This window comes from Mesoplodon bidens, assembly GCF_964165515.1.
Source record: "Mesoplodon bidens genome assembly, chromosome: 1".
Lineage (NCBI taxonomy): Eukaryota > Metazoa > Chordata > Mammalia > Artiodactyla > Ziphiidae > Mesoplodon > Mesoplodon bidens.
The window spans coordinates 87,204,512-87,224,477 of NC_138176.1; the positions used below are offsets into that span (position 1 = coordinate 87,204,512).

Genomic DNA, 19,966 nt, shown 5'->3' on the forward strand with positions numbered 1-19,966 from the left:
GTGACCAGCAAGCAAGCAAGTAGCAGAGCTGGCACTTGAACACATGCCATGGGACTGTGGGTTCTTAACTGTGGGCTCCACATAGCCTCCCAAAGGCAAAAAGAAAATCCAAAGAAGGTGATGGAATGGAAGACAAAGGAGAAAAATGTTCCAAGGAAAGGAAGAAAAGACAGCGCCCGAACCATAGGGCAATCAAGTAAGCGGGAAGATGGAAAAGGGTCCACTGGATTTGGCAACTAGGAGTCTTTGGTGGCGGTAAAAGCCTGATTGGAGGACACTACAGAGTGAATTGAGAGGCAGAGCATCTCTGTGAACTCCCATTTTACAAACAGGCTTTTTAAAAAAAAATACTTAATAAAAACCACACACTTTAAAAATACTTTTTCCAGCTTATAGGCTCTGAAGAAGTTTGTAGTAGATAGAGAAACAGCGAAGAGGTTAAGAACAGAGGAGACAGGAGGAATTTGCCTTAAAAAGAAGAGACATCTGACCCCTGAGCCTGAAGGAAATGAGGTGAACAATGGAAAGAAGTGAAGTATCCTTGAGTCTCCGTAACTGTGAAGAAGACATAACTGGTTGTATTTTTGAGAGCTTTCTAAAGATTGGGAAACACTCTTGCTACACTTCCATTTGATCAGTCATCGTGAAAGCTAGTAAAGCCACATAGCGGTAGTAAGGGACCAGATGTGAATCACAGGACATGACTCACACAGAGAGAACCCTTGTTTGGACATCCTGTCCAAGCTCCATTCCCACCCACACAAAACCATCTACACTGGGCAAATGGGACTCTACATGACTCACAGAGAGGGCTTCCCCTGCTTCCCATCTTTGCCACTGGCCTCAAGTTCAACATGTACACCTTCCCCACATGAATTCCAACCGTAAGTAGCTACTGTTCCCTTCACCCATCCTCAGTTCATCCTCATTTACCTCAATCCTCTGCCACCAGTGCCGTACCAAGGGAATTATTATATACGCTCAGACAGTACGTGGCCAAAACATATAATTCGGTCTGTTAACTCTCAACTTCAAAATTATCCATTCTTTTAGCTCTATAATTTTGTTGCCTTTTTTCACTTGTTTGCTCTAAATGAAAAAGTTCTTTGCCTGCAAAGACTAGTTAGGCCAAAATAAAATGAATAAAATTAAACCAAAACACAAGTGAAGAGTTGCTTTTCTAGACACAGAATTTAAATGCACAGGACAATAATACAGAAATAACACTTCAAATTTAAAGATGAGAAAACATCACCTGATCTGGAACATTTTAAGAGGAGAACTAAACCCTCTTTAAATTTGTCATCCAGTTCAATGAAATCAACACCTAAACAGCTACCCACCATTCCACATACTACTAAGAGCCAGAAATCATTAAGCAAAACACTACAGCTGAGCAGCTGTACAATTTTTTTTTATATTAACATGTAAAGCGTTTATTATTGTTATTTTTTTTACATCTTTATTGGAGTATAATTACTTCACAATGGTGTGTTAGTTTCTGCTTTATAACAAAGTGAATCAGCTATACATATACATATGTTCCCATATCTCCTCCTTCTTGCATCTCCCTCCCTCCCACCCTCCCTATCCCACCCCTCTAGGTGGTCACAAAGCACCAAGTTGATCTCCCTGTGCTATGCGGCTGCTTCCCACTAGCTGTCTATTTTACGTTTGGTAGTGTATATATGTCCATGCCACTCTCTCACTTTGTCCCAGCTTACCCTTCCCCCTCCCCATATCCTCAAGTCCATTCTCTAGTAGGTCTGTGTCTTTATTCCTGTTTTACCCCTAGGTTCTTCATGACATTTTTTTTCCCTTTAGATTCCATATATATGTGTTAGCATACGGTATTTGTCTTTCTCTTTCTGACTTACTTCACTCTGTATGACAGACTCTAGGTCCATCCACCTCACTACAAATAACTCAATTTCATTTCTTTTTATGGCTGAGTAATATTCCATTGTATATATGTGCCACATCTTCTTTATCCATTCATCCGATGATGGACACTTAAGTTGTTTCCATCTCCTGGCTATTGTAAATAGAGCTGCAATGAACATTTTGGTAGATGACTCTTTTTGAATTATGGTTTTCTCAGGGTATATGCCCAGTAGTGGGATTGCTGGGTCATATGGTAGTTCTATTTGTAGTTTTTTAAGGAACCTCCATACTGTTCTCCATAGTGGCTGTACCAATTCACATTCCCACCAGCAGTGCAAGAGTGTTCCCTTTTCTCCACACCCTCTCCAGCATTTATTGTTTCTAGATTTTTTGATGATGGCCATTGTACAATGGTTTTTACCTACAGTTCTTCTGTGGCTCAGGTTTCGCAAAAAGCCTTTCTCCCCCTCCCCCAAGAAAGGGTGGGGTGGGGAGGCCAAGGGCAGAGTTCTGCCTTCCTTCTCCAGTCAGAGCAGTTCAGGTCTTATCTGACAGACACAGTACAGAACAGGCCCATTAATATTTCCTTTGATAATGGGTCCCACTGATCAGCAAAGAAAAAAAATTGAAAATCACTGTACTAGGAAAGAAATGAGATGAACAAGAAAGGAGGAAAAAGCCAAGGAAACATGATTATGATTTGAGATGCAAAGTAAATTAAATATCAGAAAAAACTAGAACCTCCAAGAGGACTGAGGGGCACAAACACACACTATGAGGCGTCAGAAATAAGATCTCAAGTCCTAATCTTCACTGTTGCTCAATCCCATCAAAAGAGGTGAAAATTATAGTTCAAAGCCTCAAATTCAAACTGGTCTATAACTTTTGCTAAGTTTCACATAACTTCCTTTCCCTTTCATGCTCCTTATTTTTGCTTCTTTCCATTTTGTCTTATCATCCAACTACCTTTGACCTCTCAAAGTCAGATGTAAGGAAAAAAAGCATCACTATAAAATAGTTTACATTATGTGCACAGTGGTAGAAAAGTTTTTAGAAACTTAATAAAGGTTTTGTCAACATTATTTAGATTTTTGTTGTGTTTCTTTAATGCTCCTATGGCTACCTCCTTGCTAGTATAAGAATGCCTTCCCTTGGCAAAAATACTAATAAAGTGGAAAGTTTAACTGTCCGTGAATAATGGTGATACCTTTGAGTCAGTAAATTGGGCAAATGTATTAACCTCCGAAGAAGGGGCTATTTTACCTAGTTGTTGAATTGGCCATTTTGCACAGAGCATGTGAAAAGCTATTTCACTAACCAATTCATTCACATCGATGCTTCAGAAAACAATCAAGTTTACAGATTTCTCATACTAGAGAAGAGTGTGCATGGATTCACAACTTTACTTCCTTTTGCATCTAAACAAGAGACAGAAATCTAATGAACTTGGCTGGTCCTAGACAAAGGGAGGAAATAAGTTAGCTTCAAATCTTTAGTTGTAGGAAGAGATAAATAATACATAATCAAATGGATGACCTATAGAGATGAAAATAGATTTAAAGATCACATACACCCTGCTGTGTACTAGATAGCACCACCTAAATGTTTTATAAAGAACTCAAATTCAACAAATCTACTAACTCTGCTTTTCTCCCACCTCCAACCTGCACTCCTTTCTCAAAGAAAAAAAATTAACCACTCCATCAAGGAAGCTGCTCATCTTTACCTTAACCTGGCCCTTCACCACATCCCACTCACTCATGCATACAATTTGCCCACTCCCTCCTACAGTCCCCTCCTATCTAAAGTCCCAGCTACTGCCTAGTTTAAGCCCTTAAGATTCACCGGGATTACAGCAACAGATGACCAAGTAGTCTTCCAATGTTCTGCTTCCCTCTCCCCTCCTCAACTCCCACACCACCATCCCGCCTCTGCAGCCCCCAGAAGCACAATAGCACATTGGCCCCGGGGCTATCTTTGTTAAATACAAATCTGACCATGGCATACCCCAACTAATGACTCTCTGGTAGCTCTCCATTACCTACAAAATGGCTCATATTCTTTAGCTCCGGCTCCCCTTTCTGAGGCAGGGCTCCATCTCCCCAACTGCCTGCAGCTTCACGCCAGCAAGACCAGACTGCCTGCAGCTCCTGGCCCTGCCAAACTCCTTTACACCCCTGAGCGTGTAGTTTTGCTCCTGTGGCCTCTACATATCATGCCTTTCCCCTCCTTTGTCCCATATGACTAACGTTGGGTAAGTTAACTCAATTTCCTCTTCTGTGAAACTGAAATAGTAATATTCATTTCCAAAACTGTATTATGAGCACTAAATAATGCATAAAAAGGACTTGGCAATGCACCTGTTGTATCAATAAGTCTTAGCTCCACTGCCTTTTTTATTTCCCATGTCTAATAATACCTGACACACAGAAGGAACTCAAAAGCTTCAAACATTCATGAATGTATGCATGAATGGCAAAGTAAAGAGAACAGTTAGGAACTGGAGTCCAAAGAAAATGATACCAACTGGAATATGTATTCCTTTCAATTAATCAATTGCTTACAGATGTACATATTATACAAACCAATAAACTGAAAGATGGGTCCATAAAACACAAAGAAAAGGTCTTAGGAGCACTAATTTGGTAAACAAACAAACAAAAATCAACTGATATATTTGAGAAGTTTTAGAATAGTATACAGGTTATACGAGTAAAATTTATTTCAGAACTGGACCTCAGACTAACTTGCCAACTGTGTCCAAGGGGCACTAGCTCAAGATAAGAGAATTAAGGTTTACTAAACACCAATGAATTGCTCAGAGGCTTGCAACGCAGCCAAGCAGCTTGTGATGTAGTTCTTTCTCAGCATCCAAAATGAAGACCACAGTCAAGGAATCAGGAACTGAGAAAGACTAACCCAAAGCTGCATAGGCCATGGGTAAACAGGTAACCTGATCTAAGAACCCCCAAGGGAATCACTACAGAGAGATTTGGCCTTAAAGTGAATGGCATGAAAAGATGCACTCAATATCCAGTCAACTCCTCTGGAACGAACCTCATCTCAAATTTCCTTATTTATATTGATCCTGCTTGCTCAGCCCAGGGCCCTTGTAAATTATCATAGTGCAATGATTTCAAGCCAACCAAAAAAATTTCTATTCAAATTTTGTACAGTTTAAATATGTATCAGGCTGATAACTATGACGTTCATGAAGTTTCTAGTCAAAAATTACGAATTACGTACCCTGGTTTTGCTTCATGACATTCCTGATGCCCTGAATATATTAACTCTTTGTAAACAACACTATAAATTAAACTAAGTTCAGACCGCTCAAAATGTAATTTTTTAAAGTTTCATTATCCTAAAGAAAATTAAAGACATAAAAGCCTTAAATTGAATTAAAATGTATTAAATGGATCATTTGTCTACGAAATATAGCCAACTCTTGATTTTTCCAAACCAAAGAACACAGAACTACACAATGTACTTTCAAATACTTAAATAAATTAGAATATCTATGAAATAATTTGGCTGTAGCTAAATACTGAGATTAAAAAAGAAAAAAAAAAACCTGTGTAAGCAAGTAAAGCCATAGGAGAGAAATAGGTCAGGAGCCTATTTAAGAAATCCAACCCAAAATACTGTAAGTCAGATTAAAGAAATGACCCTAAAACCTAATGAAAAACTCACACTTATATAATCAGAAGTTGATTGTTGAGAGAAAAAAGATGAAGGGATTCAAAAATATTTACTATATATAGATAACTCAGGCAATCTGAACAGCTCTTTGGCTATTCCTTAGTAAATATATTCAACTAGCTTGTACCCAAATTTAACATAGTGGATTTTGTTACTGATCCAATAATCATAATAATTTATTACTCATTTAGCCTTTTATGCTAAAATAACACGGATGCTGTGGTTTCAAACCAGATAAATATAAAACCATTCAAATGAATAGTTTCAAACCTATAAAAAAGTACTGTCCAGAAATTGTTTACATGCAGGTACATTTGTAATTTATATTCTTGTATGTCATGGAGAAGATAGAGTTAACCAGTGTACTCTCTTTGAGAAAAACTGGGAAGCCTCAGGTTAGACTATTTCTCTCCAAATAACAGTTAACTGGTTGAATCCCACATATTTCAATACTAATGGATGAGGATTAGGACCAGAAGAAGGGCAGAGCTCAAGTAGTGGTACCCCACAAATGCCTCCAACTCTGAATGTATTTACCTAACATGGTAAGTCACTTTTTATGTTGTTCCCAATATTTGCCCAGTATTGCCAGGCAGGTTAAGAATCTGCCTGCCAATGTAGGGGACACGGTTCGATCCCTGGTCCGTGAAGATCCCACATGCCGCAGAGCAACTAAGTCCGTGCGCCACAACTACTAAGCCTGTGCTCTAGAGCCCGCGAGCCACAACTACTGAGCCCACGTGCCACAACTACTGAAGCCCGCGTGCCTAGAGCCCACGCACCGCAATGAAGAGTAGCCCCCACTCGTCGCAACTAGAGAAAGCACAGTGCGCAGCAACGAAGACCCAATGCAGCCAAAAAATAAATTAAAAAAATAAAAAAGCAGCATTGACATGAAGTACATTCATTACAATATAATTTATAATTTACTTACAAATATATTAATATAAATATTCATGAGTGTAAAATATACCTAATAATATTTGTTTATATAACAAAAGAAACTCCAATGTACCTGTCAAAGATCAATCAAATTCGTAATAAGACAGTTGTGCCCGTGATCTACATATGCGATAAATGATTCCTGGATATCTGCAAACTGTTATCTGCAGGGTGGTCCCAATATTAAGTAAGAAGAGAAAACCACTGGTATGGAAGATGTAGCTCATAAACATGAAGAATCACTGTTGTGGGAGGCTACATTTTCACTTTTCATTAAATAAAAGACATTAATATTTAACAACATATTTTAAATTGCCAGAATGTGCACCTCTAAGACTCAGCCATGATGCCATTACTCTACAGATGGCCAGAGAGTGGAAGCCCATACCGCACGTCAACAAAAGGTACTACCATGGAAACTGTTTGAAACCCAACACTGAAGTACTTCAGCTTTCCTACAATTACACTGGGGTCCAAAGGAAATTTTAGACAGTAAAAGTGCAATTCCATAATGTGGGCATTCTGCACACCATCAAATGTAGGTATAAAGCCAACAAAACTTCACCTTAATATTAAATACTTTAACAAAATGTTTTACTTCCATGGTTTCCAAGGATAACTAATAACAAAACTAGTGTAAAATTCAACACTGTATCTTTCTTAATATTACTTGTAACTTTTATGATAACTAAAAACTGTGGCTTGGATAGAAAACAGTCCTGGTTATATTGTAATAGAGGTCATGTACAAAATTCTATAATACAAGCCACGATTCTCCCAGGTTTTGTATATATAAGGGCTTTTACACTATTTTCATTCTTTGAAATTATCAATGTCCACATTTGGGGAAGTGTGTTCATTTATGCTATCTTGGGTAGAGTCTACATAATTAAAGGAACTGACTGAAAAACTTCAGAAATCACTGGGTAAATTTACAAAAGAGACAAGAGAAACAGCCAAAAGAGCTAGGATAAAGAGAATTATTCTTTAATGCTTGCGAAATCATCATTTACATCACCACACCAGCATATCAAGATAGGAAAAATAATGCTCAGCACAGTTAATTCCATATAAAAGTATCCTTTATCTGTTGAAGAATCTAAACCGAAGTTTCCACTTGAAGTAATATGAGACTTGGTTTATTGTAACACTCCTTAAGTGCAAAAGAGGAAGTAAGAATGGAAGTACTGTATAAATTTAATAAAATTACCAACTCCCCTTAATCCTCCCATCTTCTCTTGGAAAGGATCATGAAACCTTATTCAATTTTGATAAGTCAACCTGTTTTTTTTTAAGTGAACTATACATGAAAGAGGGCATTGTTTGAGTTGGACCACTTGTTTAAAAAAAGTTTCTGGACTATGACAAGCCAGTTAGATCGATGAGATCTTGTAAAATTAGTTTCGGGGTGGAGCTGTCGTAAGCACCGATATTTTATTCACAAAAGGCTGTACAACACGGTCAGTTTTTAAAGAGTGCTATATAAATTAAACGATTTTCCCTTCCCTACATTTCTGATAAATGTTAAGAACAGCAAAGAAAGCCGTTATTAGGTAATCAAATTCTGAAACAGTCCCAAGGCAGATTCAATTCAGAACTCGTTCCGCGAGTTCGTTACTTAGGAAAAGCAGCTCTTCGGTTTAATCTTTTTGCTTGGGGGGAAAAAAAATCAGTACCAACGACGAACAGTTCCTTTTAGTTAAGTTGGGTTGAGCGACTGGAAAAAGCTCCATTACAACTCTACTGGAAAAAGCCAACGCCCACTCATAGTATTCAAATACAGGAAACTTGGCGAAATAAATAAATAAAGCCAAGAAAAGAAAAAAAGAAATGCGTTCGCTTCACATGACCACAGGGAGCTGTACTTGCTCTGGTTCTAATTTCAGCTACTCTCTGGATTTTTAGGAAGGCTCCCTTTTACACATTCACTCACGAAGAGGGAGCGCCCCCCAAATCCGGCCACGTCACCGGCGGCTGAGCCCGCTGTGCTGCAGCGCCAGGTGGGAGCAGGTTCGGGTGGGCGCTCCCTAGGAAGGGGAGCAAAGGGGAAACAGAAAGGTGTAAGAAATTCCCGAAGACAGATTCAGTTTACTCCTAAACTCCTCTGGCTTTCCAACAAATTCTAGAACTCCTGAACAGTTTACAAAGTTGGTAAATCCGAGTGCTGCGCGGGGGCGCACGGCCTTACCTGTGCCATGGCGACTGCCCAGGTCAGGAGAAGGTGACTGATGCAGGACTGCAAGAGAAGAGAGAGACGGCGGGTTCAGCGAGCCGGACTTCGCCGCCGCGGCGCCCAGACAGCCCCCCGGGCGCCGCCGCAACCCGCCCTCTCCACAGCTCCCGGAACAGCCCTCCGCCGAGCGTCCGCGCCACCCCGGCGCCCCCGCTGCCCTCGGCGGGCTAGGCGAGCGCTCACTCACCCAGACCCGAACCTCCGGGAGAGCGGCGGCGCAGAGAGCGGGAAGAGACGCGGGCGGAGAACGCTCCAGACAGCTGCTTTCTGCGGGTTCCACGCAACGGAAACGGCATCGGCCCCGCCCCGCCCCCGCCGGCCCATCCCTGCGCGCCTCCGACACGCCCCTGCCCGGGCTTCAGTGCGCCTGCGTGGAGCCCGGCCGGTCCGAGTCCTTGCATCCTGGGTGGGGCGCTGCTCCCTGAGGGCCCCGGGGACAGCCTGGCCTTCGCGCATTGGGAGGGCGTGGGGAGTTGTCCAGGACTCCGTGTTTGGGATCGCTGGGGCCTCCCTCCCGTCCGTGGCCTCAGGAACGCGGGCCTCACCCGATGCTCGGACTTAACGGTGCAGAGGCATGAAGACCAGACAGTCTCTGTGGGCAAGGACAGTGCGTCTTTGACCACGGTTTAGAATTCCCAAGTTTATTTTTAAGTTTGTTTAAAAAAAAGAAGTGTCAATCGTTGCTTCCTAGATGGCCTTCTCTTAAATGTATATATAGATCGTTGGTGACTTACTTGGGAAATTTAAAAACCTCCGCCTGGGGTCGGCTCCTATTTTCAGAACCAGCCTAGAACTTTCAAATAACTTAAATTTGAGCCATTCCCTATTATTAGTTAAACGTAAAATACATGAGTATGAGAGAGAGAAAGACAGACGGAGACACAGACACTACAGGAGATTGTACTAGACTGGTGCAGAGAACGCAAAGACAGAAAGACAGTGCCCTTCTCAGACTTACTAGCGTGGCGAGAGGGGAGGCACCGGGCGGGCGCCGGGAGGCAAGAGGACAGAAGCCGGCAACCCTAGACGCAGTAAGATATTCCAGGATGAGCAGCGCAAAGTGCTGTGGAGATTCAAGGTAAGAGGTAAGAATCTAGTCTGCTTGGGGGAATAAAGAAGAGCTTTTGTCATAAATTAAATACGAATGTGTTCTTTGTATAGATAGAACTTCTCATTTGCTTTCACATATGAGCCACACGCTTAATCAGGCCTTGACAAAATCACAGCAGAGTGATTGTTTGCTGGAGAGAGAGGCAAAATTGCAAAGCATGTGGAGCTCGCCACACACACACACACACACACACACACACTCCCCTTTCAGCTTGCCTTTCCTCTTCCCTGGAAGCCTCTTCCCAAGCAGCCGGCATCTCTATGTGGCCTCAGGCTCCCTAGTTTGAGCACCTCTCCCAGAGCACTGTTGACAGGCAAAGGAGTCTGAAGGCAGCCCTTTCCTCTGCATCTTTTTCTCCTCACTTATGCTTCTCATTTTCTCTCTGACCTTCACCAAGAGTAGCTCCTTCAGTGTGGCCTGGAGCATTCTTTTCCCCTCACACATCCACTTACTTGAAGTCCTTTTCTTCATCATCTCTCTCAGTTTCTACTCTCAGAGTAATGGAATGACACCAGAACTCAGCAATCCTATGTTTAACGATGTTGTTGATTTTATAGGAAAATGATGCCCATCACAGGTTAATGACTTGCTGTGTCCTGCAGCTAAATAGTGATAGAATTAATGAATTATTAGACTCAGTGTTTTGATATACATACCCCAGTTGGTATTTCTTTCACTTCTAGTTACATGGATTTATTCAGTTCCTACTGTGGACCGGGCACAGTTCTAGGCACTGGGGATAGGGTAATGCAGTAAATGAGACAAAGTCCCTGCCCTCATAAGTCATACATTCTGGTGGAGGGGACAGACAATAAAAAATACCTATTATGTCCAGTATGAAGTTTTCGATAAAAAAAATAAAATGGAGCTGGGGAATCAGGCTAAGGGGAGCACTGTTTTGCAAAGGTGGTCTGAAGCTGTGGAGAAGGCCTACAGAAGAGTCTACTTCCATTAATATTATAGATAGAGCATGAATACAAATACTACAATGGGAGACAAACTGTAAATCATAAACAAGATGCATAAAATGTAATCAAAATGCAACTGGTTTCAGAAGAGAGACAGCTAATATTTTGTCAAGGGATTTAAAAAATTGATGGATGTGTCATTTGAATTAGGCTTCGAGGGAGGATATTTTGTCAGGAAATGAAGAGGAGAAAGGGTGATCTGGTTAAGTGAACAGCAAAACCAAAAGAAGGAAAGTGCTTTTGTGTGTGTGTGAATTGAATTTCTAAAATGGCTGGAGTGCAAAGTGCATAAAAACTACCACCTAAAGACTCTGCTTTGAATGGTATATTTAATTGATGGATTTTTAATGAGTGGTATTTTATAACTACTGGGTGTTATAAATGATGGGCACTCAGAAAATCTCCTTTATTATGTCTTAAAAACAGTATCTGTCATCTATCCCAGAAGTCCCTGCTCAGTGTCCAAAGGGCATCCTCAGACTCTCCACCAGATTCTTCAGTTAACTCTTTCATCCTCCTAATTAAACTTTCCCTTTCTTGAATTTAAAATTAAAGTCTTCTTAGTGCATTGTCTTTATGTTGCTTTAATTTTAAGTATTTTGTGATAATTTTGGTTTGTTTGCTGTACAGTTCTTGGGTGCAAATAATGGATTTCAGCTATTTTCTCATGAGATAATCAGGTATCAGGTTACAGCCATACCTAAAATTTTCTTTTCATTGGGGAAATGTACCAAATCTCAGATAACTAATTTACAAACCCATTTTTTTTTTGTTTTTTTTTTGGCCAAGCTGCGCAGCTTGTGGGATCTTAGTTCCCCAACCAGGGATAGAACCCACGTACCCTGCAGTGCAAGCGCAGAGTCCTAACCCCTGAACCACCAGGGAAGTCTCCAAACACATTTTTGAACCTCAATTTCTTTGTAAACTGGAGACTTTCCTGATTTCCCTCTTTACCTCAATTATTTGGATCATTCAGGAACTAGCCAATTTATTCTAAACAGGTCTAGCTTCCTTGTGTTGTAATTTCTACATGTCTCAAATCTAATATTTTCATCATATATTCATTGACCTACTGCTTTCCTTAATTATACTGATGCATAAAGAGAAAAAAATGAGTATTAGGCTTTGTATAAGTAAGACAATTTTCCCTAATTCTAGAAGAGTTAGTGTTGTTTTTTAGAATATAAAATTCTCAATTAGTCTTCTTTTTAAATTAATTTCATTTAATAAATATAGTTGTTACAAATTATGATTACTTAAAGAAGAAGAAAAGAAGACAAGATAGTGAATTGCAAGAAATTAAGGATTAAATGAGCTAATTTGTAAAAATGCCTAGCAATTATAAGAGGATTGGTTTCATTCCTCCACAGTTCTTCCTCCTTTGAAAAACCCTCACTACCATTCTCGGCTCCTAACCTGATGATTCAGCCCCTACTCTCACATTTAAAACAAATTAATCTCTGATGGTCCCACTGCCCCATGCAACAGGACCTGTCCTATCACCAGCCAATCCCTCAGGCCTGGCAGGCCCCAGCTCTCCAGGGCCAAGCTGATGCTTCCTGGTTCCCTCCTATCCTTCCTCTACTAGAGTCTCCCATCAGTGGCCCCTATCAAGTACAGCTAAATGAGACTCCCACCCTCTATACTCCTCTCCATATGCAGGCTCCCACAGTCCCCATCTGATGTGGCCAAAGACTCCAGAAGCACCATTTGGAATTTAATTCAAGCCGCCTACGTGGCCTCATCTCATCCATCCCTGAACCTCCCAGGGTGAGAAGGTGAGGCCTCATTCTTCTGCAGATTCTGCCCTGTCCATTTTCACCATCACTTCTACCTCCCAGAAGTAATACTGGAACATAGCCAGCATTCTAGTGGCCCCCCCAACCTTGCCCTTTAGACTTAAAGTGGTTGTAATGTCCTTTGGAGAAATAGGTCCAGATTTACTTTCAGAAACTCATCCTGAGTCAACAGTGTGAAATTATGAGGAGACTTTAATAATCTCCCCTTATTGAGATCCACATGCTCACCGGAAATTAAAGGCAGAGACTCCTCAGGAGATTTTTATCTTTAGAAGGCCTTCCACTGTTTTTATTCAAAACAATATTTATGTTTATCCAGTAAAACATAAGTCAGCTTCCCTAGCAGGAGACTGGAATATAGGTCTTGGGTAAATAGTTAGGTAAAAAAAAGTTTCTGATAGGAATCTTTCAGGAAGGATTTTTAAGCTTGATTAAGATCTTCAGAGCAATTAGTAAAAAGAAACCCAAAACTACTCAGCCTGTTTATAAAAGGACAAGCATCCTGTCTCTCTTGTTCATTGCTGAGTCCCCAACACCTAGCACAGTGCCCTTAGTAACACTTAGTACCTGCTCATAGCAGCGCAGTGAATGTTTTGAATGGATGCGTGAATGGCTGAATGAATCCACTGTGGTGTGGGTTATTAACTGCAAACCGCTGATATTCAAAATGACTAGGAAGATATTAAAAAAGTTAAAAGGAAACCTTGTAAGAGAGAATTTTGCCAGTGGAATAGATGTAGTCCCAGACAGGGATTCTGAATTCTGGGGAGGACTCATCCCTGGGTGGGTAAAGTTTTGCCTTATGATCTTAGTAGTGTGTGACCTTGGACAATGATTTGATTTTTCCTAATTTGGGGTGGTGGCTAGGATTAGATGAGCTCACTTGTTTAATGCCTAAAAATAACAGGAAGAATGGTTTCAATTTCTCATCCCTCTTTCTCCTTCCAAAAACTCTCACCATGAAACCCCACCCTCATCTCTTCCATGCTGATGATTCAGTCCCCACCCATCCCACTTAAAAACCCAAATTAAGTCCCTCTGCATCCACTGCTCCGCTGCAGCAGGCTTTACCCATCAACAGCCAGCTTCTCAGCACTGGTCCCCTACCCCCAGCCCACTCCCATTTCTGGGGCCAGTTTATGGTCCTCTCAGCATTGGTTTCTTTATCGGAAGTTTATCTTCATTCATTCAACAACTTTATTGTGTGTCATACCCTGTCATAGGCACTAAGGATACAGTGATTTAAAAAAAAAAAAGATAGAATCTGTCTAATTACAGTGCTCGGTCTAGCAGATTAAATGAGATGACACAGAAGAATTCTGTTAACCTTAGGGTAGGAGGTAAGAGTAGGAAGCAGGCTTAAACAAGGAAAGCCTTTGCCGGGTGGGTGTGTATGTGCAGCGTGGAGGGCTGGGAGAAGGAGGGCGGGAGGGTGGTGTCCTTCCCAGAAGTCAGCCTAATGGGGATATCAAGGCACGTGATGGATGGAAGTAGTGTTATTTTTTCCCCTTTATGCAACCTTATTATTTGGATAAGAGGGAATGAGGGTTCGCTCTCTTACACCCTGAACACTGCCATTCTCTACACGGTTCCTCCTCTAAAACTTTACTAATTCCCACCCCCGGCAGCTCCCTCCTTTTCTCCATATTCTCCTGGCATTCCAGCCACATCTGCTAGTACTCTCAGACTTCACCCACCCCTGGGCTCTCTTCCCACCCAGACTACCATCCATCCTTTCTCCTGCTTCGTTTCTTCTCTATCCTACCTATGGCCTATAGAGTAAGTCATTTCCCCACTGTCTTGTCACTTTCCTCCAGTCTACTGTCTTCACACATCCAGCTGACCACTACCCCACCATCATCTGCCCCTACATGCAGGCTGCTGAGCACAGTGGGACCCAACAAAATCATACCATAGAGTGGCCATGAAACAGATTTGGAGTCATCCATCTCAACTGGGCCCTTGGCTTTTCTTAGTGACCCTTTAATATGTCCCTGCTCAGCTCTTTTTCCATCCCTCATCATATTTATTTTAATCTTCACTGCTCTCCTTAAGATTCTAGCCCTCATCCTTTCTCCCAGCAGATGACATTAATTCCTGCTCAGCCAGTCTCCTTGCCCTGAATTCTCACCCTACACCTACAAACTCATCTTCACCCATGCCCATTCTTACCTCCTTCTTTCTCACTCAGAGGGTGAGAGGACCCTCTTCCTACCCAAGGTTTAAGGTTCATCCTCCAGGATAATGATCGTATTCTCATCTGTATTTAAATCTTTTCCTTTCACTAGCTTCTTCTCAGGCTAAATTAACAAAGCTGTTTAAGTCAGGACTTTCTTAGTTTCAAGTGACAGAAACCCAACTCAAGCTAGTTTTGGTAAAAAGAGAGAGAGCTAAGAGCATGTCATCAGTCATACTTCAAGGTCTTGGGAAGTGAGTGCTAACTTCAACTTTATGGAAGCAGGATCCTTCCTTCCCACATTAATTTCATAGAAGTTAAAAAAGAAAAACAAAAACAGAAATGCCAATAAAGGGAAAGTGTGACTGATCACACACTCTTAGCTCTCTCTGTCTCATTTTCCTCTCTCAGAGACCAGCTTTCTTCTTGTGGCAAAAACATGGCTACAAGAAATAATAGTTCAGCATGAAATAGAGTCCTAGGTCCTCCTCCAGGGATACGCATAACAATCTGATATATATCTTTGAGTTCTGCAGGAAATAAAGCACCCACCCAGGTGGAGGATGGAATGATGATGTTGACATTTTCTGACTTCAATCAAGTAAAGCTTGGACTCCGTCAACCTTTGCCCCAATTCTACACTGAATTCTCCTCTGCTCAAGCCCCTTCATTAACTTGCATGTACCCTTAGCTTAAAACTTCCCCAATTTTGCTATCCTGGGAGATATCCCAGGATATCCCAGGATCTTTGGGAAAGATCCCCAGTGTTCTCCTTACTTGCTGCAAGTAATAATAAATCTTTCTTTCTCCTGCTCTTTGGCTTGATTGTGTCTTTTGGCTCAATACCCACCAAGAGGCAAATCCAGTTTTCTGGTAACAGCCTCTCCACCCTCTACCCACTGTCAGTAGTAACCCCCCCCCACTGCCCCTGTTCTGAGAAATAAAAATGTCTCCCAACATTGGCAAAAGTCCCCTGCAGGGCAAAATTGTCCCCAGTTGAGAACCACTAACCTATATAAGGGGTTCCTTGCTGAGCCACAGCTCCATGTTCATTCGTTACTGTGTCACCCAGCCTGCAGCAGGCCCGGCCACAACAAAGGACACTTCCAAATCCTCATCTTCAGCTCAGACCTCTCTCCTGCGCTCTAGGCTCACATAGCTCCCTGCCTGCTTCTCATGTCTCAGCCAGGATGGGCCACAGGTAACTCACAAGCAACATGCCCAAACCGAACTTACCATTTTTCCTTCAAGACCAGCTTCTTCCACATTCCCTGTCCTGGTTAAAGACATCACTGTTAAGCAGTCACTGATGCAGAATCCCGGCAATACTTCTGGATCCCTCACTTTCCCTCGCCAGCCCCTCGCACCACCACATCTAAGGTGGTAGATTCTAATAACATCCCTCCTTGTCTTGTTCCAGCTCCCTTCTACCCATTTGCTTTGCAATCATTTTCTACTGGCCTCTTAATTTCCCATCTCTCTAATTTGTCTTCTAAATGCAAATCTGATTGTGTTACTCCATGCTTAAAATCAACAGATTTTTTGCAGATCCAAATTGCTTGTGGGAAATATTCAGAATTCTTTAGCAAGATGTTACTGTGGCCTTCCTGAGTTTTTCCTCCAACTTTACTGCACTCTCTACTTTCTCGCTAATGAACCACATAAAAGTTCCTATTTTGCATTTACCTCCTCTGCCTGCCTCAGACACCCTCCCCTACATTCTTTCAGTTTCCCTGGTGAGCTGCTGTTCCTCCTTCAAGGCCCATCTCTAAGCATCTTCTCAATTTTCTCTTAAGGCTCCTCTCTGGCCACGTGTGCCGACACCTTGACGGCTATCTCACGACAGACCCTGAGCTCAGCCACCTGGCTAAGCTCCTCCTGAACTTCAGACCCACACAAATGATGAAATAAAAAGCGTTTACTGTTTTAAGTCACCAAGTTAGTTTGGGGGTACTTTGTGACAGAGCAATAGAAAACCAGTTCAAACAGTTTACCTGCAGAGGTCAGCATGAACGAAATTCCAGACCCAAGTTTCAAGTGTGGGGTGCTCAGTCCTCCTAACTCAAGCCTCCAGGGGTGTTTAAACAATACCCAGGAACTGTCTTTTATTTCTCCAGTTTCTTTTTGAAACATGGTAAAACTAATTTTATTTTTAGTGGATTAACTACTCAATGTTCATACAGTAATATGCAGAGTAACAGTTCAAAATTCTATTATTATTATTTAATATGGCCTTAAAGACTCAGGATGGGAGTTGAGGAAACATCAAGACATTTCTTTTTCTTTTTTTCTTTGGCCGTGCCACACGGCTTGCAGGATCTTCGTTCCCCAACCAGGGATTGAACCCCGGGCCCTTGGCAGTGAGAGCATGGAGTCCTAACCACTGGACTGCCAGGGAACTCCCAGAAGCCAGCTGACTCAGGAACCTGGGGAGTAGGGCCACAAGGATCTTGACATTCAAGCTTCTATTTTTCCAATAATAGAAGTCTATAAGATACAGAGACTCTAATTCCAGTATGTTAAATAATCAGCTAGGGATGTAATTTTTTTAAATTGAAGTATAGGTGCTATACAGTATTATATAAGTTACAGGTGTACAATATAGTGATTCACAATTTTTAAAGGTTATACTCCATTTATAGTTATTATAAAATATTGGCTATATTCCACGTGTTGTACAATATATCCTTGTAGGTAATTTTTTTTTTTTTTTTTTTTTTTTTTTTTTGCCGTACGTGGGCCTCTCACTGTTGCGGCCTCTCCCATTGCGGAGCACAGGCTCCGGACGCGCAGGCTCAGTGGCCATGGCTCATGGGCCCAGCCGCTCCGCGGCATGTGGGATTTTCCCGGACTGGGGCACGAACCCCTGTCCCCTGCATCGGCAGGTGGACTAAAAAAAAAAAAAAGGAGCAAAAGAATTTCCTGGAAAGGATGGAAAGCTTCTCTATCTTGATTTGGATTATAACTACATGGGTGTAGATATTTATCAAAACTCACAATTTACTTATATTCATTTTACTATATGTAAATTTTACCTCAATCTAAAAAAGACAACATTAAAAGAAAAAAGTAGTGCATAACACCAAAACCAAATCATGTTTCCCCTTTGGATGGATCAGCTCTCTTTTAGAAGGTGTAAACAGGGAATTCAGAACACCAAACAGAAAGCTTTCACATCACACAAGTGAAAGAGAGTAAATATTTCCAAATAGTTTCCAAAAATTACCTTTGAGAAAAGTAAACCCCAGCCCCTGAGCCATGATAAATACTCACTGATTCACAGCACAAGCCCTGCCTTGTCTCTCAAGCTGGCTTGGATAGGAAAATCAACGTCCACCTCTGCTCACTTGGGACACTGCTCTGCTCATCAAGCACACGTTGCAGTAAGGAGACCCGCCATGCAGCAGAAAGGCCGGCAGGCAGAGCAAAGGAGTCAAGGCAGTGGGCAGGAATTAGAGGGCTCCGCGGGTGACTCAGCGTGCAGGAATCCCACAAGGACAGAGGAGGAGGGGTTTGGGCTTAGAAAGGAGACTAAGAAGGAAAAAACATATTGATGAGGCCTTCACAGCTGCAAACTGGGGCTGCCTGAGAGACAGGTGGGATCGACTGATGGAACAGGAAGGGAGCACTGGACACGCTTAGCAGAGACTTTAGAAGGCCACGGGCTGCGACACGAGGGGAAAGCAATTAGGAACAAGGGCTCTTCCCTCCCCTCTGCCGTGGGGACGGGGAAAAGGCAAAAACAGCATAGCTCGCTGAGACAGAAAGGCATCATGTTAGGGGAAAACCCCTTTGTAAAGAATTTGAGCTCCTGCCAATTACATACTGACACCAGGTTCCTCACAAGGTCTCCAGGGTCCTTCCCTGGCCCTGATGCTCAGCCCTCTTTATGCTTCACCTTTTCCTGGGGATGAGATCCAGACTCACAGAACTTGGTTTTATAGGGTCTTCACTATTTCCCCCAACACACATACCACAAATGCCCCTAACTTTCTTAAGGAAACACAGCTCCACCACTCCTGGTGCACACCCCCTCCTGCCCCCCTTCCCCCCCTCCAGCACTGCCAATGTTTCCCTTGGGTTGTAGACTGCATGCCATCACTCCCTCCCAACTCTTCCCTAACCACCCAGCAATCTGCCTTTCTATGGGTTCCCCAACACCAAGTACCTTCCTCTATGGTAAGCCTTGCCTCAGGGTATTGTGGCTGCCTATTTATCTTCTTTTTAACTATGAAATATCTCAAATTATAGAAAAGTAAAAAGGGGTACTTTGTTCCCAATTAAACCTTGTTACAATTCATACCTTAATTAAACAGATTTTAAAATAAAGAAATAAAATGTTGTAGACACAGAATAGTATTACTATCGTTATTCTCCCTTACATATTTATGTATCTAGTGAAAAACAATGTGTAGTATTTCTTGATATGTTTCCATTTCAATGTAATTAGTAACATACTACACGTGCTTTTTAGCAATTGTTTCACTCTACTCTGTTTTGACATTACATTAACAAAGAAATTAAGACCACGAATAACAGATCATAAGAGGAAAACTAATGCATTTGACTACATTAAAATTTAAAACTCTGTTGTCTGCTCATATTTAAAAATAAAGCAGTTTTTAAAAACTGCCTGGAATAGACTGGTATACATCCCTGTAGGTGATCTGACTAGGTTTTTGTTTGTTTGTTTTTTGTTTTTTTTAATTTAATTTAATTTTTTTTTATACAGCAGGTCTGACTAGGTTTTACATTGTTTCTTGTTTGTTTCTTTGCTTTTGTTTTTAGCTAGCTTCCCACAGATGACTCAACCACGCTCTCACCAGGAAAGTATAAAAGAAGTTTGGCTGCCAGTTCATTTCTTTTAAAGACCAGCAATGAATCCTCCCATTGCCAGCAACACCTGCACCCCCTACTCTAATATCTCTAAATATTTCTGAGATCCTGTAGTTCAAATCAGCCTTCTTCTTAGCTTTCCTTACTGCCAGCTTTGGTTTCAATTATTAAGTCAGTTTTGCCACTCATCCACCTCCTTCTAGTTTCCAGCATTCCATTGCTGCCCTATACTCTACTTACAAGTATTTCATTTTTTGTCTTTATACGTTCATGGTTTTTTAAAAAACTCTTTACTGTTATTTTTATGTAATTTTG

At 41.6% G+C, this 19,966-nt stretch overlaps 1 protein-coding gene and 1 long non-coding RNA gene across 3 annotated transcripts in view; one reads left to right on the forward strand and one right to left on the reverse strand.

Annotated features, from left to right (window-relative positions):
* ANXA5 (annexin A5) overlaps positions 1 to 9,105 on the reverse strand; it is a 31,345-nt gene extending 22,240 nt beyond the window's left edge. Inside the window, exons 1-2 of the mRNA XM_081232275.1 lie at positions 8,949 to 9,105; positions 8,717 to 8,764 (exon numbers count right to left, since the gene is read on the reverse strand). Coding sequence (XP_081088401.1) covers positions 8,717 to 8,725 — 9 coding nt within the window. The 5' untranslated portion in view covers positions 8,726 to 8,764; positions 8,949 to 9,105. The remainder of the gene's footprint in view (positions 1 to 8,716; positions 8,765 to 8,948) is intronic.
* Positions 9,105 to 15,628, forward strand: LOC308616157. Of its 2 annotated transcripts, none has more exons than XR_014015702.1 (3): positions 9,105 to 9,846; positions 12,503 to 12,618; positions 15,352 to 15,628. It is a non-coding gene; the product is annotated as an uncharacterized lncRNA (long non-coding RNA). The 2 variants fall into 2 exon arrangements; XR_014015703.1 differs by having other exon boundaries at positions 9,105 to 9,839.
* Positions 15,629 to 19,966: the final 4,338 nt, after the last annotated feature.